The 25,698-nt window shown below is 44.0% G+C and overlaps 2 protein-coding genes across 3 annotated transcripts; one reads left to right on the forward strand and one right to left on the reverse strand.

Annotated features, from left to right (window-relative positions):
- Positions 1-1,328: 1,328 nt before the first annotated feature.
- LOC117042656 (oocyte zinc finger protein XlCOF6-like) lies at positions 1,329-25,698 on the forward strand. 2 transcript variants are annotated; one of them, XM_033142239.1, is made up of 5 exons: positions 12,504-12,785; positions 13,873-14,065; positions 16,879-17,005; positions 20,420-20,491; positions 22,611-25,698. In XM_033142239.1, the coding sequence occupies exons 2-5, from the start codon at positions 13,961-13,963 to the stop codon at positions 24,593-24,595; spliced, it is 2,289 nt and encodes a 762-aa protein (XP_032998130.1). In that variant the 5' UTR covers positions 12,504-12,785; positions 13,873-13,960; the 3' UTR covers positions 24,596-25,698. The 2 variants fall into 2 exon arrangements, with proteins under 2 accessions (XP_032998131.1, XP_032998130.1); XM_033142240.1 differs by lacking the exons at positions 12,504-12,785; positions 13,873-14,065; positions 16,879-17,005 and adding exons at positions 1,329-1,424; positions 2,178-2,322.
- LOC117042825 (reactive oxygen species modulator 1-like) lies at positions 8,698-9,236 on the reverse strand. The gene is given in 1 exon segment (XM_033142482.1): positions 8,698-9,236. A coding segment is annotated over 1 exon segment (240 nt). The 5' UTR covers positions 9,204-9,236; the 3' UTR covers positions 8,698-8,963.

Here is a 25,698-nt window from a genome sequence, read left to right on the forward strand (position 1 = left end):
CGCCCTCCCTTTGTATGTCAAGGAGATAAAGAACTATACAACTTTTAGAAGACATCTGAAGGCAGACTTGTATCAGGAAGTTTTTAAATGTTTGATGCCTTATTATGTTTTACTGTATTTTTCGCTCCATAAGATGCACTTTTTTCCTCCTAAAAAGTAAGGGGAAATATCTGTGCGTCTTATGGAGCGAATGGTGGTCCCTGGAGCCGAATTGCCCAGGGGCCAAAAGCAGATAGTGCTTTTTATTTTACAAAGAGAAAAGGGGGTGTTGAAAGGACCCCTCTCAGCAGCTGATCAGCAAGAGATCAGGAGAGAGAAAGGAGTCCCTGGCTCCCTTTCAGCCCCACCCCCTTGCCTAGGCCTCCATTGTTGAATGTGCTGCAGAGGGAGGTTGTTTGTTTCCCCAGCGACATGTGACTGTCTGATTAGATTATCTGTCTGGAAACTGTAGAAAAGGCTCCCTTTCCTTTAGAAGCCGCAGAAATGTGAGTTGAACCCCATAAATACGGGGCTTTTCCTCTTTGCTTTTCCCCCTTTGCAAAAGGAGCTTTGCTTTTCCCCCTTTGCAAAAAAAAGCTGCAAAACCTTTAGCTGATCCTCAAAAAACAGGGTTTTTCCCTTTGCAAAAAAAGCTGCAAAACCTTTAGCTGATCCTCAAAAAACGGGGTTTTTCCCTTTGCAAAAAAAGCTGCAAAACTTTAGCTGATCCTCAAAAAACCAGGGCTTTTCCCTTTGCAAAAAAGCTGCAAAACTTTTAGCTGATTCTCAAAAAAACCAGGACTTTTCCCTTTGCAAAAAAAGCTGCAAAACTTTTAGCTGATCCTCAAAAAAACAAAAAACAAAAAAACAAAACAGGGCTTTTCCCTTTGCAAAAAAGCTGCAAAACTTTGATCCTCAAAAAACCAGGGCTTTTAGAGGAGGAAAACCAGAAAAATATTTTTCCCCCCCCCTTGTTTCCTCCTCTAAAAATGAGGTGCGCCCTATGGTCCGGTGTGCCCTATGGAGCGAAAAATGCGGTATATATTCTGTAAGCTGCCCAGAATGGCTGGGGAAAACCAGTCAGATGTACGGGGTATAAATAAAATTATCATCATCATCATCATTAGGAGTCAAAAGGATTCCCCCACAGCCTCCCACAGGTGCAAAGCGACGGTTGTCTTCAGCAGCTTTATAAGTTTTAAAGCAATGAAACCCAAATTTATATAAAGGATGACCTTCTCCCATTGGTCCATCTCTCCCCCAGGTACTGGATAGCTTCTTCCTCTTGTGAAGTGCATATGTACTTCATGGCAACTGCTGCGAGAGTCCCAGAGGTGGCCCGGTTTATGCCTCTCCCTCCATCCAGCACGATGGCTTCAGAGGCACCACCCGGACCCTCTGTTCTTTGGGGAGGAGTAGAAACAGCTTCCAAGCAGCCGTCTCAGGTAAGGGAAAGATAATTGGGGATACGCAAAGCAGGCAGTGAGGATGCTTCCCCCTGCCTTGAGTTGTGTAATATTTCATTTCACCACACGCCAGTGTGGTGTAGTGGTTAAGAGCGGTGGACTCGTAATCTGGGGAACCGGGTTCGTGTCTCCGCTCCTCCACATGCAGCTGCTGGGTGACCTTGGGCTAGTCACACTTCTCTGAAGTCTCTCAGCCCCACTCACCTCACAGAGTGTTTGTTGTGGGGGAGGAAGGGAAAGGAGAATGTGAGCCGCTTGGAGACTCCTTCGGGTAGTGATAAAGCAGGATATCAAATCCAAACTCCTCCTCCTCCTCCTCTTCTTCTTCTTCTTCTTCTTCTTCTTCTTCTTCTTCTTCTTCATTTACTTCTTAAATTTGTGTACCTCCCGTCATCCGACTATCATGGGGCAGCTCACAGGATAAAAATACAAAACGAGAACACAATGTCTCAGTAATTGTTAGTGAGTTGGTTCGTCAAAACCCGTTTGAAAGTCTTCAATGTCAACTGAATCGCCTCTACATGCTTGTTAAGACAAGGCTGAACTTTGCACAAGCCATACTACAGAAAGGGTTGTTCTTCTGTACACTTGATATCTCTTTATCTTTAACAATGTTCCCCACCAGCTTTCCCAGAATAATGGTTAAGCTAACTGGCCTGTAATTTCCAGGAACCCCACTCCGCCCCACCCCCCAAGATGTTGAAGAAATCATATTTTATTCTTTTTCTCCAGGGTTTGTCAAGCTTCCAGGCCCTCTTGACCTTTGAGGAGGTGGCTGTCTTTTTCACGGAGGAGGAGTGGGCTCTCCTGGTTCCAGCCCAAAGAGCTCTGCACAGGGAAGTCATGGAGGAGAATTATGAGATGGTGGCCTCTCTAGGTAAATACCACGTGTTTTATTTCTATGACTGCAAGCTGCTGGAAAGTTTGAAATCATTATTTGGGCACCGTTGGGAGGCTGTTATGGAGGTGGGGGTCTGGACCATGTGCTCTGGATGTTTGGGAAGGGAAAGTAGCTCAGGGAGGGCCCTTGGTTTATATGCAGAAGATGCTAGAGGGGTAAAGGATCAGGGAGCAACTGATACGAAAGACATTTCTCTGCCCAATACGCTGGAGATCCACTCTTAGTCTGAGTGGTCAGTGCTGGGCCTCGCAAGACAAAGAGTCTGACATGCAACTTCCTGTAGCCTTAGAGGGTTTTTTGATCATTGGATGTGTCTACACTTAACGTCTTATTTCGGTGCCATTCAACGCCAACAAATTTAAGATCAAGATATCACTACATCATCCCCAGATACATTGCCGTACGTTACAGGGCATACTAATTTGGGAAAACCTGTCGAATCCTTTTTACGAGTTGTATTTTTGAGGTCTGGAGAAGCAGTACATGTGAAAAGGATCTAGGAGTCTTGGTAGACCATCAACTTGACATGAGTCAACAGTGTGATGCAGCAGCTAAAAAAGCCAATGCAATTCTGGGCTGCACCAATAGGAGTATACCATCTAGATCAAGGGAAGTAATAGTACCACTGTATTCCACTCTGGTCAGACCTCACCTGGAATACTGTGTCCAGTTCTGGGCACCACAGTTCAAGAAGGATACTGACAAGCTGGAACGTGTCCAGAGGAGGGCAACCAAAATGGTCCAAGGCCTGGAAACGATGCCTTAGGAGGAACGGCTTAGGGAGCTGGGTATGTTTAGCCTGGAGAAGAGAAGGTTAAGGGGTGATATGATAGCCATGTTCAAATATATCAAAGGATGTCATATAGAGGAGGGAGAAAGGTTGTTTTCTGCTGCTCCAGAGAAGCGGACACGGAGCAATGGATTCAAACTACAAGAAAGAAGATTCCACCTAAACATTAGGAAGAACTTCCTGACAGTGAGAGCTGTTGGACAGTGGAATTTGCCGCCAAGGAGTGTGGTGGAGTCTCCTTCTTTGGAGGTCTTTAAGTGGAGGCTTGACAGCCATCTGTCAGGAATGCTTTGATGGTGTTTCCTGCTTGGCACAGGGTTGGACTGGGTGGCCCTTGTGGTCTCTTTCTCTTTCAACTCTATGATTCTATGATTCTAATGTGGGATTAATAAAACAAACAAACCCCTTCCCAATTTATCCTTTGCATAACCAGTGCAAAAACATGTTTTTCAATCAACCTGCCCCACTCCTTTTAATATATGAATTATAACTGAATCATAAACTGGAAATGAAAATGAGGCTTGCAACCCCACAGTGCTCATTTGAATGTTGTCTCTGAAGAAATGAAAAAAAAAAGACATTCTCCAGGGGACGGGGAACATGTTTACAATGGGAGCATTAACGTGCAGTGTATGCCATGATTTCAATTTCAGAGGTGTGATGTTAGAGATAGCTCCCCCCCCCCACTGCTGCCACCATGAATCAATTGCAAATCCATTCTCACAACACTGAAGAGCATAATTTTTGGGGGGATACACCACTGAATCACTTTTGGAGAAGGAGGAATGGCTCCAAGGGTGATTATTGATGAAAAGCATTGGGGTTTGTTAAGTTCTCCAGTATCATTTCCAAAAGGCAGGTCACACTGAGCTTCAGATCCAGTGATCGCGTTTCCACAAGTGCCAGACTGATCCTGCTGTGACCATACAGCCCTGTCCTATCTGTGGTGCAGGAATTATAACATTATTTATATTTATATATATTTATATTAATTATAAATTATCCCTCTTTTTTTGGCTTGAGGTCATAAGCAATGGCTCGATTTGGATTGGCTGAATATTTTGAGTTCCAAAGTAACTAGTTGTGATGAATCAGATCTAAGTTAGGGGGTGTTCAGAAACCCACGGTGTTTTAGGAGCTAATGGGCACCCCAGTTTGAGTGGCAGATACCCCTTGGGAGGCGGGACATTCCGCTCTTTAAAAGGAGGGAGCAGCCTTTAGTGTGAGGAGAGAGTGGTGACTGGAAGAAGGAGGGTGTGGGGCTAGGTTAGGTTAGGTTAGGATTGTTGAAGATGTGTACATGTTGCTGAAAGGAAGAATTTACACTGTTATGAAACTAAGCTTATGAACCATTGCTGAAACCGTTATGTTCTGTAAGAAATAAAGACTTCTTATTGTTGAGCTCAGAAAATATCGTCGTTCTTTTGGTCCAGCGAGTTATATAGGCTCTTGGGGAGGGGAACTCAGGGAAAGGACAAAACTAAACTGAAAGGCGATAGTTTGTGTCTTGGAGTTGCCTCAGGAGGGGCTAACGGGCGGAAACCTTGGTATTGCCACAGAGTTGCTAAGAGGGCTTAGCCAACTGATATAGTGAGGGGATCTAATAAGGAGAGACCCCGAACTGTAGGCAAAGGAGAGGTTAACCCCTGAAGCCCGGAGCAGAGGATATAACCGGCCACGGCCGCTGGACAGGAAAACTCCCGTTACTAAGAAATCCCCAGATTATTAATCAAAGGGAAGGGCAATAACAGACGGACCTCAGAGGGACAGGAGGGGTGCATGGTAATTTGACCCAGGACACCTGATTAAAAATTCACTTAGTAACAAGGGGAGAGTCTGAAGTGGAGGTTCGTCGCATTAATCTCCTCTGTCTCCTTTGCAGAATTGCACCTCAGTTCCTGTTGGGAAGAAGGAGAAGGTCCGTTCATTCATGATTCCAAAGAAGTGGTGATATCAATAGGTATCTTAGATGTCTTATGGGGCATTTTGGGGGAAGGATTCCCCCCCACTTCTGTGTAATATCATCCAGGGCAGATAGACCCGGTGGGACTTAGAAGGGGGCCAGACAAATTCATGGATGAGGAAGCTCCCAAAGGCAATTAGTTATAATGGCTATGTGCTACCTCTGGAATCAGGACAACAACAGCAGGAGAAGACTGTCAGCTTCCTCCTCTGTGGGGACGCTCTACTACTAGATAGGTTTCTGGCTTAATCCTGTGGGACTCTTCTTATAAAGATGTCTTCCAGCTTGAGGTTTCCCTTCCACATGTTGAAATATTTCCCAGGTTAAAAATATGGCTTGGCTTCCACCATGCCTCTTCACAAATACCAGGTGGATCCTGCTAGATCTACAAGCCCTGCCCTATGCATTGGCAGAAGATCTAAGAACACGCCTTTCTCTGCCATCTTTTATCCCTTGAAATTCGCCACATGAATTTATGATATATTATTGGAATGGGAGCTTAAAGAGGAGCAGGTTAAATCTGTGATGGCGAGATGGGCCCAAGATTTAGGTTATAAAATGTCCTAATGGACCAATGGGAAAGACTATGGCAGGTGGACATAAAATTTACAGCCTGTTACAACCTAAGAGATAATATATTAAAAATGATGTACAGGTGGCACCAAACACCGGAAAAATTGGCCAAAATGTATAGAAATAGATCCCCTTTATGCTGGAGGTGTAATAAAGAAAATGGGTCTTATAAACATATGTGGTGGACATGTTTATTGGAATGACATTTATGAAGAACTCAAAAAATTGATCAACTGTACGTTTAAAAAAAGGCCAGAAATGTTCTTATTAAGTATTTTGTCAGAGGAAATAAAAAACAAAACAAAAAGAGTATTATGTATGTACGGGATAACAGCAGCCAGAATTTTAGTAGCCAGAAATTGGAAGAATAGAACTTTACCGAGCATAACAGATTGGCAAAATCTAATGTTAGAATATTTACAGTTAGCAAAGACATCCGGAAGATTTAGACTGAACCTATATGCAAACAAGATGAGAGAATAAGAAGTAATTGAGTAATAAACAGAAATATACAAATGTACATTACAATAATATAAAATACAGTGAGAATAATTGGAAGTTGTTTTTAACAAATTGACTTTTTCCTTTATTTTTTTCTATTAGTTTTGCTTGTATCAATTTCTATTGTAGGTTGTAGAATGTATGTGATATATATGTTTCTATTATTTTTAATCAATAAAGAATTTATATTTTTTTTAAAAAAGAAATTCACACATGAAATTCTTTCTCTGCCTCCCCCCCCAACAGATGATTGGCAGAATGATGGGAATTACAGGGACTCATCTGTGGTGTCTTCAGAAACAATTATGTGCGGAGCAGGAAAAAAGAAGTTTGAAGCACAAAAGGAACCCGAAGCACATGAAGGAAAGAAGTCCAAGATTGGGAGGAAGAAATCCCTGATTTTTCAGGGTATTGGTGTCCAAGAACTCCTGATACCACAAGAAGATCCAAAAGACAAAGACAAGAAAACGTGTCTAGAGTGTGGGAAAACATTTAGATATGAATCGTATTTGAATAGGCATCGCAGAATCCATACAGGAGAGAAACCATTTAAATGCACAGAGTGTGGGAAGACCTTTATACGGCATTCTCACCTTATTCGTCATCAAAGACAACATACAGGTGAGAAGCCATTTCCATGCACAGAGTGCCGGAAGAGCTTCAGTTTCAGTAGTAGCCTTACTGAACATCAAAGAACCCACACAGGGGAAACGCCATTTAAATGCAAGGAATGTGGGAAGAGTTTCAGGCATAGCAGTAGTCTTACCATACATCAAAGAACCCATACAGGTGAGAAGCCATTTCAGTGCATGGAATGTGGAAAGTGCTTCACTGACAGCAGTAGCCTTACTTCACATGAAAGAATCCACACAGGAGAGAAACCATTCCAGTGCAGGGAGTGTGGAAAGAGCTTCAGACAGCGTAACCACCTTGTTAGCCACCAGAGAATCCACACTGGGGAGAAACCATTTAAATGCAAGGAGTGTGGAAAGAGTTTCGTTCAGAATATTCACCTTACTTGTCACCAAATAACTCACAGGGGAGAAACCTCTTAATTGCATGGAGCAGCGGTTTTCAACCAGTGTGCCGCGGGCAACACTGGCCTCTGTCCCTCTTCCCTTCCCTCTCTCCTCTCATGCCCCATCGCGTCTACCTCCCAAAGGCTTGCACGGCTGTTTGTTTTGCCCTCCTGGGCTTCAGTGGGTCACTTTAAGAAACAAACTTTGTAGCTGTAGATTGCCGTCCCCTGTAACTAAAATCAATACTGCCCCTGTCTATATAACCTTACATTGCAGCAGTTGTTTACTGCAGCAACCACTATGTCATAAGCTCCATAATCTTGATATACTACATATGGTATGTACAGCTTTGGTACAATTGTTTATATTGTTTATATTATTTTTCAAAAAAATGTTGAAATACGACACTGTATTCATTTATGTTATTCGGAAAATGTACAACTGATGAAGCCCAGGAAGGCGAAACAAGGCATTATTCCGGAAATCCTTGTCCAGATTCTGTGGAACTGCAGCAAGCTCCCATTTGGATTTTATGAATATACAAAAACATACACGGAATAGAAACTAACAAGTATTTGGACTTTATGAATGAACTGATCTATTGGAACTTCTGTTTACCATATTTTTTGCTCCATAAGACACACTTTTTCCTCCTAAAAAGTAAGGGGAAATATCTGTGCATCTCATGGAGCAGAATTGCCCAGGGGCCAAAAGAAGATCATGCTTTTTATTTTACAAAGAGAAAAGGGGGTGTTGAAAGGACCCCGCTCAGCAGCTGATCAGCAAGAGATTGGGAGAGAGATAAGAGTCCCCGGCTCCCTTTCAGCCCCACCCTCCATTGTTGAATGTGCTGCAGAGGGAGGTTGTTTGTTTCCCCAGCTACATGTGACTGGCTGATTAGATTATCTGTCTGGAAATTGTAGAAACAAAATAGAAAATTCTTTCCAATAGCACCTTAGAGACCAACTGAGTTTGTTCTTGGTATGAGCTTTCGTGTGCATGCACACTTCTTCAGATACACTGAAACAGAAAAAGTAGAATTGTAGAAAAGGCTCCCTTTCCTTTAGAAGCTGCAGAAATGTGAGTTGAACCCCATAAAATCTTAATACTGGTTTGGGATCCATCCAGTCCAGCCTTTCGCATGATGAATTCTGCATATAAGTTGAATAAGCAGGGAGACAATATACAGCCTTGTTGTACTCCTTTCCCAATTTTGATCCAGTTGTTCCATACCCAGTCCTAACTGTTGCTTCTTGTCTCATATAGAAATTTCTCAGGAGACAGATGAGGTGATCAGGCACTCCCATTTCTTTAAGAACCCCCCATAGTTGGCCGTGCTCCACGCAGTCAAATGCTTTTGCATAGTCTTAGGCATAGATCATGGGTAGGCAAACTAAGGCCCAGGGGCCAGATGCGGCCCAATCGCCTTCTCAATCTGGCCCGCAGACAGTCTGGGAATCAGTGTGTTGTTGTTTTTTGTTTTTTGTTTTTTGCTTTTTAATTGGTATCATTCCTATAATTGATCATTTATTTGAGGTCACATCCACGGAGATTCATTGTATACAGAGATTCCATTGCTTCTAAATCTCCACTGCCATTGCCACTTTTGTCATGGAGAAAAAGATTTACAAATGCTTACTACAGCAATAAAGGCCGAAACTTATTTTGATGGATTATTCAATCTTGGTGCAGAGATTTTTATTCTACTACATAGCAGAACTTCCAACTTGCAGGGGCATTAGTCTTCGTGATAGAAAAGTACCGGGTAACATTAACAGCGGATTCCCATGCCAATTGCCATAAATGTCCCAAAAGTTCCACCACTCTGCATCATGGTTTTGCCAACACCACCCATCAGTTCTCTCCCTCTCATGCCAAACCTGAGACATGAAAATGTGCCGAACAGTGCACCTGCTGCCATACCAACAGCAAAGCCCATCATGAAGCCCATTTTCACTCTGTCAAAGCAACTGGGTTGGGACTGGCCTTATGGCCCCACTGTCACAGGCATCTCGACCACTCCGTGCTTCGTAAAACCCGACTTTCCCTCCATCAGTGTGTTTTTACATGAGCAGAATGTGTGCTTTTATTTCAAATGCATCGCTGGGTTATTTGTGGGGCATAGGAATTCGTTCTTATTTATTTTTCAAAATATAGTCCGGCCCCCCACAAGGTCTGAGGGACAGTGGACCGGCCCCCTGCTGAAAAAGTTTGCTGACCCCTGGCATAGATAGTCACAAAAACCAGAACTTGCCTGTTCCTGCTTTCTTAATGAAAGGTTATGAGTCACAGTTGGTGGCACCAACAGACAAGAAGCTAATGAGAGAGAAAAAAATAATGTAAAGATGAAACACAGAGATTGTGAAAGAGGAAAATGGCAACACAGTTCATCACCTCTGTCTGATATTTAGGATGGAGGAAGTTCATTAAATTCTAATTCGGGTTCAGATAGGCTCAAAAATATGCCATGGACATTTCCTAATATTCTGGAGAATAGTTAGGCTTATTTCTGAGCCCATTCTTAGTAAAAGCAAGGGCTCAGCCTGGTTCACAGTGGTCCCAGGTGATACTCCACATTGCTGCCATGGCGAACTGTGACATCATCTGCATGGTGATTATGAGGGAACAATGAACCTGGTCAGTATCTGTCAAGTGAGTTGCAGGCTATTCTATCTCAGCTTTTATACTTGACCAGAAAGACGGGGAATGAGGATCCCCACAACTCAGGGTTCTTCTGCAGGATATGCTCCCAGCCCAGGAGTGGAGTGGAGAACAGGTAGGAGATCTGTTCCTGATCTTCCTGAGAGCACATCTGTCTGAGAGACCCCACATCCAACCTTCCTCTTGGACCTAATGCATTTGCTAGACAGCAGCTAGGACCAGTCCTAGCAGAGTGAGACTTTGGGGCAGGTTGCCCACAGCTCATTCAGTTGAACGAGCAGGAGGGTCCCCAAACACAGTAGGAATGGCGGGCCGCATTTTGAAGTAAATACAGCCAGTGAAGTAATACCCAACGTAAAACCTGCCCCCCCACAATAAATCCTGGCTACTCCCATGCCTTCAGTCCCCTCCCCCCCCCCATAAAATATTTGAGGAGGTTGCTCCCCACCTCCCCACCCAAAAGGTCACGGCCATTGCCGCAGTGATTGATTATGTGGGGCGAGGACTGCCTGCCCCATCCCGTGTGTGTGTGTGTGTGTGAGATATATATATATATATATATATATATATATATATATATATATATATATATATATATATATATATATATATATACACTGTGTGTATACACACCCACACACATATATATGCTGTGTGTATATATATATATATATATAAAAACATTCAATATTATATACATATATGTATATGTATGTGTATATGTATACACACACACACACACACACATATACACTGTGTATATATATATATATATGAGAACATTCATTATATATATATACATATATATATATATATATATATATAGGCTATGCATATGTATGTGTATGTGTGTATATGTGTGTATACACAAACACACACAAACATACTGTATGACACACAAACATATATACTGTGTGTGTGTGTGTGTGTGTGTGTATATATATATATATATACATACATATATATAAACATTCAATATATATATATATATATATGTGTGTGTATAATATAATATAATATAATATAATATAATATAATATAATATAATATAATATAATATAATATAATATAATATAATATGTTGTTGTTGTTCAGTCGTTCAGTTGTGTCCGACTCTTCGTGACCCCATGGACCAGAGCACGCCAGGCACGCCTATCCTTCACGCCTATCCTTCACTGCCTCTTAATATAATTGGGGTGGGGGGGTGTCTTTGCATCTCTGCTCAAAGAGATTCCCAAAATTTCTCTTCCTCAATAAACTGAAACATAAATGGTAAACTGAAATTTTCCCCTCAAACGGCCCTGGAGGCTTGAGCTGAGATTCCTGGGTTGGGATGAGGGGGGGTGGTGAGGCTGAGTTGGGGGTTGGACTAGATGACCCTCTGGGGTCCCATCCAACTCTGTGATTCTACTATTCTGTCTTGAAGGGAGGGAGAAGGCGGTGCTCGGGAGCTAAGGCAGCAACTCGATGATGCAGCCTTCTAATGCGGTGACCTTAAAAATAAAATCAAAAGGTGAATCAGGGTTGCCAGGCTGGTGCTCACCCATTTACAGAGGTTTGCTGGCCCCTGGTCTTTCCTCAGAGACTCCCCGGGGCCGAATGCCTACCCTGGCAGGAAGCCTGCAAAGAGGACCTGGGTACTACAGCACTCTCCCCACTTTTTTTTTTAAAATAGCTTTTAATTAAAGATTTTATTGGTTTGCAAAAGTACATGCACTGTCTCTTTTCTGTTCAGGTTGTGCTTTCTACAGATCAGTTGCATTTGTGGTTTGAGTCCCAGCAAGTGGCATCACGGGGACCCAGGTGCCGCTGTGGGTTAAACCACAGAGTCTAGGGCTTGCTGATCAGAAGGTCGGCGGTTCGAATCCCTGCAACGGGGTGAGCTCCCGTTGCTCGGTCCCAGCTCCTGCCCACCTAGCAGTTCGAAAGCACGTCAAAGTGCAAGTAGATAAATAGGGACCGCTCCGGTGGGAAGGTAAACGGCGTTTCCGTGCGTTGCTCTGGTTCGCCAGAAGCGGCTTTGTCATGCTGGCCACATGACCCGGAAGCTGTCTGCGGACAAACGCCGGCTCCCTCGGCCTATAGAGCGAGATGAGTGCCACAACCCCAGAGTCGGACACGACTGGACCTGATGGTCAGGGGTCCCTTTACCTTTACCTTTAAGTGGCATCACTGGCTCTTCCCTGGGGAGAAGGTCCTCTCTTGGACCTTCGGAGCTGGCTAGTAGCAGTATTTGTGACCAAATCTGTTTTCGATAGACATCATCGCCCTCATTTCTGACACCTGCCTCCTTTGTGGCCATTCAGTGGAAAGCAGGGTCTATTTAAGCATCTTCTGTTGCTCGAGTTGCCCTTTTTCTCTCCAGACGTCTTAGCTGCCTGCTCTGCTTCAGTCTCCTCCTCCTCAGCCTCTTCTGCCTTGGATGGCTGGATTTTTCTTCCTCTGGGCAGTGCAAGGATGGGATGTTGTCTGGTAGATTCGCTCTGGGATTCCTCCTAGGAATGTTCCTTTAGTGGGTCTTCTTGTTTGGCAGAGGGGATCTATCAAGTTCTAGTAGGGCTGAGTTGCTTTCCTGCAGGCTTTGACATGGAGGACTGTGACTCATTTGGGTGTCTGCTTTTGTAGTTGTGCGGCAGTTTCTCGCCATGGGCAAAGGAGCCTGCTTTTGACTTCCAATTTCTTCTCTTTCCCCAGGATTTTGGAACCAACAGAACAGCTGTAGGGAGAATGCAAATGCATCTTTGGGAAGTCCTGAAGCATCGTTTATTTACAATATGTACCAAAGAGTATTTTATGCCATCCAGGATATGACATTTGATGGGTGTGCATGAGGACTTACCAGTATTTTTTTAAATTTGATGCACTATATGTGATGAAAAGGACCCAGCTACGAAGCCTGAAATCATCCAGAGGTTGGAGGAGAGACTCTCCGGTAAGCAGAAAGAAATGACAGGAGTGTGGATGAGATTGGTGGGGGGTGGAGATCTAGGGGCATAAACATTAACGTACTGAAGCAAACTCTGCATAAAGGAGAACAATGTGAAAAAGGCAATTGCAATGGATTTATTCAGAGCAGTTTATTGTTGTTCAGTCGTAGAATCATAGAGTTGGAAGAGACCACAAGGGCCATCCAGTCCAACCACCTGCCAAGCAGGAAACACCATCAAAGCATTCCTGACAGATGGCTGTCAAGCCTCTGCTTAAAGACCTCCAAAGAAGGAGACTCCACCAAACTCCTTGGCAGCAAATTCCACTGTCGAACAGCTCTTACTGTCAGGAAGTTCTTCCTAATGTTTAGGTGGAATCTTATTTCTTGTAGTTTGAATCCATTGCTCCGTGTCCGCTTCTATAGAGCAGCAGAAAACAACCTTTCACCCAGTCGTTCAGTCGTGTCCGACTCTTCGTGACCCCATGGACCAGAGCATGCCAGGCACACCTATCTTTCACTGCCTCCCACAGTTTGGTCAAACTCATGTTAGTAGCTTCAAGAACACTGTCCAACCATCTCATCCTCTGTCGCCCCCTTCTCCTTGTGCCCTCCATCTTTCTCAACATCAGGGTCTTTTCTAGGGAGTCTTCTCTTCTCATGAGGTGGCCAAAGTAATGGAGCCTCAACTTCAGGTTCTGCCCTTCCAGTGAGCACTCAGGGCTGATTTCTTTAAGGATGGATAAGTTTGATCTTCTTGCAGTCCATGGGACTCTCAAGAGTCTCCTCCAGCACCATAATTCAAAAGCATCAATTCTTCAGCGATCAGTCTTCTTTATGGTCCAGCTCTCACTTCCATACATTACTAGTGGGAAAACCATAGCTTTAACTATACGGACCTTTGTCGGCAAGGTGATGTCTCTGCTTTTTAAGATTATGCTGTCTAGGTTTGTCATTGCTTTTCTCCCAAGAAGCAGGCGTCTTTTTCAGAGCAGTTAAGGCTCCCCAAATGTATTGTATAATATTTTAATCCATGGAACCCACATTCGTATAAAGGTTTTAATCCACCCTATCCCTTTTCTGTCCTCTGCAGGCACTGGAATCGCCCAACTTGAGATCTTTCTCTCTGCTTTAAAGTGTGTTGTGGCAGCATTGCGAGAGGCACAAGGTTGGCCTGGTTTATGCCTCCTCCTCCACACCCCGAAGGCAGCGCGATGGCCTCAGAGGCATCTTGGATGTCTCTTCATTGGGGCGGAATGGAAAGAGCTGCTGGGCAGCCACCTCAGGTAAGGGAAGTGTGGGATGTAAACACAGAGCAGCCAAACCCAACACTGCTAGAGTGGACATGAAGGTAACTCAGTCCTCCAGGCTTAACTTCCTGTTTACCTGGACTGAGTTACAGGAACCAGAAGTAGGTGTGGTCTTACCTCGGAACCCAAAGAAGACTCCCCATTTTGCCTCGTCGTTTGAACAAGCAGGATGCTCTCTCTCAGCTTGCAGCTGAGAGAAGCAGAGGTGAAGCCTGTTCCCCTATGGAATCAGCTTCACCGCATGTAAATAGATTTATCTAAGTTTGTCTGCCTCTTTGAGCTTGTACTCATGGATGAATGTAAGTAAACTCTATTATATCTAATAATCAGTACTGTATTGTGTCTTTGCTTTTAAGAGGGAAGAAGGGGAATATACCAGGAATATATATTTCTTATAGAGGCTTTAGAAAGCCTATGCAACCGTTTTCTGCTGTGTTTTAAAAGGGAATGTGACTCTGCTAAGTTTGGAGCTTGCTCACACAAGCTGGGATGATATATATAAAATAATATATACTCATCCACACTCCTAAACATTCCCACAGGAAGGAGAATTGGGGAGAGCCATCATGGCAGCCTAGGTGCCTCCCACTCTGTTGAGTAGGGAGGGCTGTTGTGTCATGCACACCCTTGCTCTTGTTCTGGCATTCCCTTTTACCACCTCACCTCCCCCCCCCCCCTTAACAAGATGTACAGTTCAGAGTTGGGTTTTGGTGGGAATTTCTATAACCTTTCTTCCATTCCTGCTGCCACCACATATCCTATCTGAATACTCCATTCCCAGCATAATGAAATTTTATGCATGTGGTGGAATGCGATTAATTTTCTGAATACAAATGAACAACAATGGTTGCGTGTTTACTTGGTATACACGAGTGCTTTGTTTCAAACTGTGTTGTTGGTTTTTATGAAGTTTTTATTTATACTTTTCCAGTTTATACATTTCATTAGTTTCACAATTTAACATTTTAAAATTTGACTTCTCTCTCTTTCTGCGGTTCCTTAATTTTTTAAATATCTTCTGCATATCCAAATTCATTTACAGTATATTATGGCGTATAAGACTACTTTTTAATCCAGGAAAATCTTCTCAAAAGTCGGGGGTCGTTTTATATGCCGGGTGGAAAATCTGTGGTCGAATATATCTCAAACTCTATATTTTAACTGGAAAAGTTGGGGGTCGTCTTATATGCCCAGTCGTCTTATACGCCGAAATATACGGTAATTTGCTCATTTACTTATCTACTGTAAATATATACTCTTATGAATCTGCAGGTTATTACAATAATCCTGCCAATGTGATTATCTGTTTGCAATTTATCTGTAAATATTCAGTAAGCCATTTCCATTCTTTTATAAAAAGTTTGTTATCTTGATTTCTTATTCTTGTGGGGTAAGTTTTGCCATTTCTGCATACAGTATTCCATAAGTTTTTGTATCCATTCTTCCTTTGCTGGGATTTCTGCTTCTTTCCACTTTGGGGCAAGTAGCTACTACAGCTTTGTTTCAGACTTTTGTTACCTTAATGCAGATGCAACAGTTGACTACTAAAATGCTGAAGCTATCCAAGTCTCTCAACACCATCTCCCAAACTCCACTCTCAACAGCTCTCTCCTTGACTCTGAACTGAACTGCCAACAGTCTCACCAGCAGCGCTCAAACTCCCTTTCAAACTCATATCCAATTGCCACTTCCCCTACCTGTTTAGCAAAGTTTTTAATGTTTGATGTTTTATTGTGTTTTTAATATTCTGTTGGGAGTGGCTTGGAAGGCCCGGCCAGATGGGCGGGGTATAAGTAATAAATTATTATTATTATTATTATTATTAATAATAATAATATTACACCTCACTAACATTCTGTTTGATTCCTCTAATGTACTGGAAGCCTCCCAGAGTGCCTGCTGAAATCCAGCGCAATGGATGTGCCGTAAACAATAAAATAATAATAATTATTAATGTACTTCCCTCTGCATTTACCTTAATGAGTATTAATGCCTGTGCATAAAATATTATGTACAAAACCCCAGAACCTCACAAGGGGACTCTGAATTAATACTCCTTTATCTCTCTTAAGTTTGCACTTAGAGCCCGTGTGGTGTAGTGGTTAAGAGTGGTAGACTCGTAATCTGGGGAACCGGGTTCGTGTCTCCGCTCCTCCACATGCAGCTGCTGGGTGACCTTGGGCTAGTCACACTTCTTTGAAGTCTCTCAGCCCCACTCACCTCACAGAGTGTTTGTTGTGGGGGAGGAAGGGAAAGGAGAATGTTAGCCGCTTTGAGACTCCGGGTAGTGAAAAGCAGGATATCAAATCCAAACTCTTCTTCTTCTTCACCGCAAAATCTCAAAGTCACCTGTAAAGGTAAAGGGACCCCTGACCATTAGGTCCAGTGGCGGATGACCCTGGGGTTGCGGCACTCATCTTGCTTTACTGGCCAAGGGAGCCGGCGTACAGCTCATGTGACCAGCATGACTAAGCTGCTTCTGGTGAACCAGAGCAGCACACGGAAACGCTGTTTACCTTCCCACCGGAGTGGTACCTATTTACCTATTTATCTACTTGCACTTTGTGCTTTCGAACTGCTAAGTTGGCAGGAGCAGGGACTGAGCAAAGGGAGCTCACCCCGTCGTGGGGATTTGAACCGCCGACCTTCTGATCAGCAAGCCCTAGGCTCTGAGGTTTAACCCACAGCGTCACCCGCGGAACCACACATAGAGCAGCATTAACCATTTCCTCTTTTCAAACTGGGATAATTGTGCAGTTTTGTTCATTTGTGTTTCATTTTCATTCTAGGCCCTCTTGACCTTTGAGGAGGTGGCTGTGCTTTTCACGGAGGAGGAGTGGGCCCTCCTGAATCCCAGCCAAAGAGCTCTGCACAGGGATGTCATGGTGGAGAATTATGAGATGGTGGCATCTCTAGGTAAGGTCACTTCCTTCGTGGATAGATGTTGAAGGTATGAATTCATTGGTCTCCTGCAGACATTCACCTTGGTTTATCCTCATAACGCATGTTCATTTTTGCCTCTGCAAAAGTTTCCCACCTCTAATGCTTTGGCTGCAATTGATTTCCTCCTAAAACCTTGTAGTATTCCGTACAATTGTTCTGGTGTTACGTTTGTTTTTGAAGCCCTGCAAGTATTTCTCTACTGCCATATTGTATAGCAGGGGTTGCCATCCTTTTGGGCCAGTGTGTACATTTGTAATTTTGAGAGAATGCTGTGGAAAGTGTAAGTTCACTATACATTCTTAATACAGTCGTAATTTGGTAGTCAAATCAGTTCTGGAAGTCGGTTCGATTTCCAAAACGTTCGGAAACCAAAGTGTGGCTTCCAGTTGGCTGCAGGAATCTCCTGCAGCCAATCGGAAGCCCCGTTGGACGTTCGACTTCCAAAAATAGTTCGCAAACCAGAACACTCATTTCTGGGTTTGCGGCGTTCGGGAGCCAAAATGTTTGAGAACTAAGCTGTTTGAAAACCAAGATACAGGTGACTCCCCATTTTTGCAGGTGTTATGTTCCAAGGCACCACACGTGTTAGGGAAATTATGTAAATTGTGAGCACTATAGGGAGTCCTAGTTGCTTGCGTGGAGACCCACCCCAGAGCCCAAAGAGGATGTCCCCGCGTGTCAGCTGATCTGCTCAACAAAGCTCCACTGCCCCTCTGGGATGAGTCAAGAGGGGCAGCGGGGCAGGCTCAGCTGATGCATGGGGAAATGGGTGGGGCTGAACCAACATTGACTGTCTCTAATGTTGTGTTATGCCAGCCTCCCTCCATGTCGGATAGTTATCCTTGTTATTTATTCGACTTCCAAAGCATGGCTTCTGATTGGGTGCAGGAAGCTACTGCAGCCAATTGGAAGCCGCGGAATCCCCGTCGGACATTCAGCTTCCAAAAGAACATTCAAAAACCGGAACACTCACGTCTGGTTTTTGATCATTCAGGAGCCGGAACGTTCGACTCCCAAGGCGTTCAGGAGCCGAGGTACGACTGTAGGCTAATTTTGTTTAAAAACTAAATATTTACAGCTTTGGCTGGTTTGCCAGCTTCAGTCCCTCTTTGACAGAGCTGAATTTCTCGCTGTGCTCCATTTTCTAGCGGCCTCCAGATTGAATTATTTCAATGTGCATTATGTGGTCCTGTATACCTGAAGGAGCGTCTCCACCCCCATCATTCAGCCCGGACACTGAGATCCAGCGCCGAGGGCCTTCTGTCGGTTCCCTCACTGCGAGAAGCAAAACTACAGGGAACCAGGCAGAGGGCCTTCTCGGTAGTGGCGCCCGCCCTGTGGAACGCCCTCCCATCACAGGTCAGGGAAATAAACAACTACCTGACATTCAGAAAAAACCTGAAGGCAGCCCTTTTTAGGGAAGTTTTTAATGTTTGATATTTTTGTATTTGATTTCTGTTGGAAGCCGCCCAGAGTGGCTGGGGAAATCCAGCCAGATGGGCGGGGTACAAATAATAAATATTATTATTATTATTATTATGTGGGACTGCCTGTTATGAGACCATTGAAATACTTTAGCCGGTCCAAAATGCAGCAACCCAATAATTAACATTTGTAGTGATGAAATGCTTCGAGAGATTGGTCCTTCAACACCTTAGAACATGTTTTCCACCAGACTTTGATAAATATCAGTTCGCCTACAGGAGAAATAGGTCAACAGATGAAGCCATTGCTGCAGCTTTTCACCTTGCAGTGAGTCATCTGGAGAGACCAGGGAATTATGTCAGGATGCTGTTTATTGATTATAGCTCAGCTTTCAATACCATCCTTCCAGATATTCTCATTGGAAAGTTAAGGGACCTGGACCTTTCTTCTAACATCTGAGAGACCGATCACAGTGAGGACTTGGCCTGTAACATCTACCTCCCTGAAGCTCATCACTGGCACTCCACAGGGATGTGTGCTAAGTCCATACCTGTATTTGTTGTATACCTATGATTGCATTTCATCTGACCCATCTACTGCAATTATTAAGTTTGCTAATGACACCACCATAATGGGTTTAATTACAGGTGGAGACGAGGGGGAAGTTCAAAAGGTATCCACATGGAGATCCACATGCAGAAAACAATCTGCACCTAAACATTGGCAAGATAAAGGAGATGGTGTTGGACTTTCGGAGGAAGAGAGGGGAGCTGGCCCCATTGTATATTGGGGGGGGGGGTTGTGTGGAAAGAGTCTCTTCCTTTAAATTCCTGGGAGTCCATCTTAGTGAAGACCTTACTTGGAAGGCCAATACAGCCCAGGTGGTCAGGAAGGCCCAACAGAGACTTCATTTCCTTAGGGTCTTGCGAAAGAGCAATGTTAGTCAACAACTGATGATTTCCTTCTATCGGTCCACGATAAAAAGTGTTCTCCCATACTGTATTACGGTGTGGTACGCTGTTTTGACAGCCATGGACAGAAAGTCCCTACAGAGGGTGGTGAGGACAGCACAAGACATCAGGGGCTGTCCCCCAAGTCCGCTAGACGTCATCGCAGGAGACCGTAGCCTCAGAAGAGTGAGGAACATTCTCAGGGATGACTCACACCCTGGCCAGCACCTTTTTAATCTCCTGTCCTCGGGCACGAGATATAGAAGCATTATAAGCCACACCAACAGGTTAAAGAACAGTTTCTACCCATGGGCCGTGAGGCTGCTGAATGGAAGACAGCAAAATTGCAGCTGACGTTCGGGGTTGGAGGTTGTACGACAGCAAATAGAATGTAACAAGGACTGAGAGATTGTGGGGGAGAGGGGGGCTCATTTAATCTCACTGTAAACATATGTGGTACAGTCACAATAAAGTATTTCTATTTCTAATTGGCTGGCTTCCATTTGGAACATGCATAATCCCTGTTTCAAAGCAGCTGCACAGGGTGTTACCAGTTCGTTTCCGGGGCCCAGGTCAAGGTTCTCCCTTTAGTGTTTAAAGCCCTAAATAACTTGAGCCTAAAATATTTGAAAGATGGTGTCCTTCCATAAGGACCGTGTCAGGTGTTAGGTTCTGCAGAGGGGGTCCTCTTGGTAATTCTGCTGCCATCGGTATTGTGGGAAGAAGACTTTCTTTGTGGCAGTTTGTGGAACACTCTCCCCACAAGTCATGCATCTATCATCTTTAGAGTTTTCACCCTTTGTCTTTTGTAGAACCCCCCTCCCTTTATGAACTGATGTGGTTCTGTTCCATTTGGAGTGGTTGAGCTCGGTTTAGAATTGTAGCTGCCTGTCTATTCTATTGTTGTAACTGAGCCTGCAATGTTATGACGAAGCGCAGGCAAGAAACCAGTAGATAAAGATGGATGTTTTGTGGTCAAAAAGGTAACTAGTATTGTCTGTTCCCTTGAAAGAATCAGACCTCCGTTCCTGCTGGGGAGAATATCCATTTATCCAGGATACCAAAGAAGGAGAGACATCAACAGGTAGCTCTGCTTAGATGTGTTGTGGGGCCCTTTTTGGTCTGGGAATTGAAGGATTTTTCCATTTTGGAGTAATATCCAGGCAAATTGATCCACCAAGCTGTAGGACCTCCTCCTGGGCATCTTTCAAGGGGGAGTTGACAGATTCATTGAGGATAAGACTGTCAGGGGCTACTACCTATGTCTGCTAGGTGCTACTTCTTGAAACGGGGAAAGCCATATGGCCCTCAAAACTCTTCCCAGGTCCCACCACCTCTCGAGGAACCCCAGTGTCTCTACAGGCCATCGTGAAAATGTCGCTTGCCATTTTTAATCAATATGGTGTACAGGGCCCTTTGAAAGTGCACTGGTGGCAAGCTGGTTGCTGAGGACTGGGGTTTTGTCTACAATCACTTTGTCTGGATCATTATGAATCAAGATGGTGTGGTGAACTTTCGAAACTGCAATGACTATAACCACATACCGTATTTTTCGCTCCATAAGACACACTTTTTTCCTCCTGAAAAGTAAGGGGAAATATCTGTGCGTCTTATGGGGCGAATGGTGGTCCCTGGAGCTGAATTGCCCAGGGGCTAAAAGAGGATCATGCTTTTTATTTTACTAAGAGAAAAGGGGGTGTTGAAAGGACCCCGCTCAGCAGCTGATCAGCAAGAGATCGGGAGAGAGATAAGAGTCCCAGCTCCCTTTCAGCCCCGCCCTCTTGCCCCACCCTCCTTTGTTGAATGTGCTGTAGAGGGAGGTTGTTTGTTTCCCCAGCTACATGTGACTGGCTGATTAGATTATCTGTCTGGAAACTGTAGAAAAGGCTCCCTTTCCTTTAGAAGCTGCAGAAATGTGAGTTGAACCCCATAAAAACAGAGCTTTTCCTCTTTGCTTTTCCCCCTTTGCAAAAAACTGCAAAACCTTTAGCTGATCCTCAAAAAAGGGGGCTTCTCCCTTTGCAAAAAAGCTGCAAAACTTTTAGCTGATCCTCAAAAAACCAGGGCTTTTCCCTTTGCAAAAAAAAGCTGCAAAACTTTTAGCTGATCCTCAAAAAAAAAACAACCAACGGCTTTTAGAGGAGGAAAACCAGAAAAATATTTTTTTCTTGTTTCCTCCTCTAAAAACGATGTGCACCCTATGGTCTGGTGCGTCCTATGGAGCGAAAAATACGGTAATAGGGCTGTGCACAGGATTCAGCCAAAGCCCTAGAACAACTGGTAGCAATGCTAAGCATTTTCTGCTAGCTTAAAATGAATATCACAAACGTAGAGAATAATATGCCTGTGATTCACCTGGAAGAAAGTGACAGAAGTAGAAACTGGTGCTAAAGTACCAGTGTAAAGTTGGCACCTTTGTTACTCTTGAGTTTCTGAATGGGAAATTGAAAGGAAAGTGGAAACAGAGACTTCTGTACCTGGTGACAGAAAGTGGGACATGAACCATAAAAGAAATTTTAGGGATGTCCAACTCCCAAGAGTTTTATTCTACTCACAGAATAAAAAACTGGCAGTGATCTACCACTTTTTTTGGGGGGGGGGTGTTTTCATGTCTAAGTTGTTGAGCTTTTTTATGGAGGGGATTTGAAAATGTTGAGCTTTAATAAAGGGGAAAGGGGGAAATTCACTCACCAAAAGATCGCTGAGGAAACAATCAGCTTCAGAGTGAAAATGCCGTCTTCCGTTATAGCGATCATGCGTGAATGGAGGATGGGGCAAGGGGGCGGGGCCAGATGCTCTTTTGACACCCCAAATGAAAGGGAGCCCGCGACCTACCACGATCCACCAAAACATGCCAGGGATTGACAGGTAGATTGTGATCGACCTGTTGGACATCCCTGCCTTAGACTAACACATTCAGAAGGCAACCTCAGTTTCAGCTGGGGATATTCAAAGGAGGGGTTGTCCATGTGTAAAGATGCTAAAATTGGAGAAGCAGCTACTTGGTTTTTATTATGGTGATGATGATTTTATTATTTGTACCCTGCCCAGGTGGGTTGCCCCAGCCACTCTGGGCAGCTTCCAGTATATAGAAAACATAACGAAACATTGCACATTAAAAAGCCATTGACCCCAAAGGAAGTGTTTTGTTTCTGCCTTGAAATTCAAATGCTGTTTTCTTTTGTCTATCTCCACACAAACAGATTACAGGCAGAACAACTGGAATTATACAGAGCTCTCTGAGGTGCCGTTGGGAAGAGCGAAGAGTGAATCACAAAAAGAGATGTTTGTATATCTTAGAGAACTCAAAAAGGATGAAGGAAACATGTCGGAGAACGAAGAAAAGAAATGCTCTACTGCTGTGGGTGTTGACACCCCGATCTCACGGGAGGATCATGAAGAAAACAGCAGGAAATTAAGTCCACTATGTGGAGAGATATTTCGATGTGAATCACAGTTAAATATACATTACAAGATCCACACAGGGGTGAAAACATTTAAACCAACAGAATGTGAAAAGACTGTGTCCAGTAGCTTACCAAAATATCAAAATACCCACACAAGAGACAAAGCATTTAAATGCATGGAGTGTGGAAAAAGCTTCAGTCAGAGAGGTAACCTTATTCGTCATCAAATGACACATTCAGGAGAGAAGCCATTTGAATGCAGAGAGTGTGGGAAGTGCTTCAGTCAGAGCAGTCACCTTACTGCACATCACAGAACACATACCGGGGAGAAGCCATTTAAATGCATGGAGTGCGGGAAGAGCTTCCGATTGAGCAGTCTCCTTACTTTACATCACAGAACACACACAGGGGAGAAACCATTTAAATGCATGGAGTGTGGGAAGAGCTTTGCTGTGAGATCGTGCCTCACGTTACATGAAAGAGGCCACACAGGGCAGAAATCATTCAAATGCATGGAGTGTGGAAAGAGCTTCAGTCAGAGCAGTAACCTTATTCGTCATCAGATAACACATTCTGGAGAGAAGCCGTTTAACTGCATGGTGTGTGGAAAGAAATTCAGTCAGAGCAGTCACCTTACTGCACATCACAGAACCCACACAGGGGAGAAGCCTTTTCAGTGCATAGTGTGTGGAAAGAATTTCCGTTGGAGCAGTCTCCTGACTTTACACCAGAGAGCTCACACAGGGGAGAAACCATTTAAATGTACCGAGTGTGGAAAGCGCTTCACTGTGAGATCTTGCCTCACTTTACATGAAAGGACCCACACAGGACAGAAATCATTTAAATGTGTGGAGTGTGGAAAGAGCTTCAGTCAGAGTGGTCACCTTATTCGGCATCAGATAACACACTCCAGAGAAAAACCATTTAAATGTATGGAGTGTGTCAGTACCTTTACTCGGCATTCTCAACTTATTCGTCATCAAAGAACACACACAGGAGAGAAACCATTTCAGTGTGTGGAGTGTGGAAAGAGTTTCTGTTTCAGCAGTCACCTTACTCAACATCTGAGAACCCACTCGGGGGAGAAACCATTCCAATGCGCAGAGTGTGGAAAGAGCTTCAGTTTTAGCAGTCACCTTACTCGACATCATCGAACCCACACTGGAGAGAAGCCATTTCAATGCATGGAGTGTGGAAAGAGCTTCAGTGAGAGCATTAACCTTACTGTACATCTGAGAACCCACACAGGGGAGAAACCGCTGAAATGCACGGAGTGTGGAAAGAGTTTTAGTCACAGCAATAGCCTTGCTACACATAAAAGAATCCACACCGGTGAGAAGCCATTTCGATGCACGGAGTGTGGAAAGAGCTTTAGCCACCTTGCTGGCCTTCATGCACATAAGATAACACACACTGGGGAGAAACCATTTCAGTGCGTGGAGTGTGGAAAGAGGTTCAGCTCCAGCAGCCACCTTACTCGACATCTTCGAACGCACTCAGGGGAGAAACCATTTCCCTGCATGGAGTGCGGAAAGAGCTTCAGTCAGAGCAGTCAGCTTAGTACACATCAAAGAACACACACAGGAGAGAAACCCTTTAAATGCACGGAGTGCGGAAAGCGCTTCAGTGCAAAGAGTATCCTTACTAAGCATCAGAGAAGCCACACAGGGGAGAAACCATTCAAATGCATGGAGTGTGGAAAGAATTTCAGCCGGAGCAGCAACCTTACTAGACATTATAGGACACACACCAGAGTGAGGGCAGGGAGGCAATTAAAATAGCTTCAGCTGATATATCAAGAGATATATGCCACTGGGGGGTAGTTGTTTAACACTTCTGGGTTCTGGGAAAGTTTTGCCAGACATCTTCTGTGGTGCATCACTGCCCTCCTCCAGCCCCTCCTGCGGTGATGAAAGAATTGCAAGCATGTGGAGGGTGATCATACATGTAGTGGCTGACACATGTGGTACAAATGCAGCAACAGCTCAAATGGAATGCTTAACACAGAGACAATAAGCGCCGCTCAGATTTTTTTTTTGGTGCCATGACTAGGATCGCTCAGATCATTTTTAAAGGACTATTCCTCATGATTCATTTGATTTATCACATTGCTTAAGCCAAGGCAAGCATGAGGAGTGTGTGGTTCACCAGATATTACCAGATGACTAACCATTGGCCATAAGGACTGAGGCTGATGGGAATTTTGACATTCGGAAAGCCATAGGTTTCCTGCCCATGACTTAATAGATCCTTGAAAGTGGATGCATAGAGTGAGGAGCTGTGGCCTAATTTGGTGGTTGGCAGCAGAGTTTGGGCTTAAAGACTGGGCAAGACCGCCTGAGCTGCAATGAAGGGATGGTGAGGGGGCAGGGGAACTGGCAGCCACCAGTGATGAACTTCATCTCCTTCCTAGCACCCCATCATTATGGTAGCCACTGGCATCCTGTGGCATGAAGCATGACTGTGTTAAGAAAGGGAGGACTAAGGTGTCAGCATATTGTATGGGGAAAGGTATGAGATTTTGAAGCGAGCAAAAAAAAGCCCCTTTTTTCATCTTGATGCTTTTCATGCTTTTACACTGGGTTGGGATCCTAGAATGGATGTGATTTCTTCTAACCTGTAGAAGCTTGTTCCCTAGAACGTGATACTGTTAGGACAGCTGGAAAAGCAGGAAGCTCTTTGAGTGTAGGTGCACCAAGGTAGGTATTAGGCATGGTTAAGTCTATCGTCATTTTTAATCTTGCATGCTAAAATCCTTGTGTGCAATATTGTTTATTTACTCATAGAGTTGTAGTCTTTTTATGTACAGTGCACTTTTGATTTACTATTGATATTCTTGATGGACTATGTTTGCTCCTTTCATAAACAAATGCATTCACTGGTC

The sequence above is a fragment of the Lacerta agilis genome, chromosome 2, assembly GCF_009819535.1.
Source record: "Lacerta agilis isolate rLacAgi1 chromosome 2, rLacAgi1.pri, whole genome shotgun sequence".
Classification (NCBI taxonomy): Eukaryota; Metazoa; Chordata; class Lepidosauria; order Squamata; family Lacertidae; genus Lacerta; species Lacerta agilis.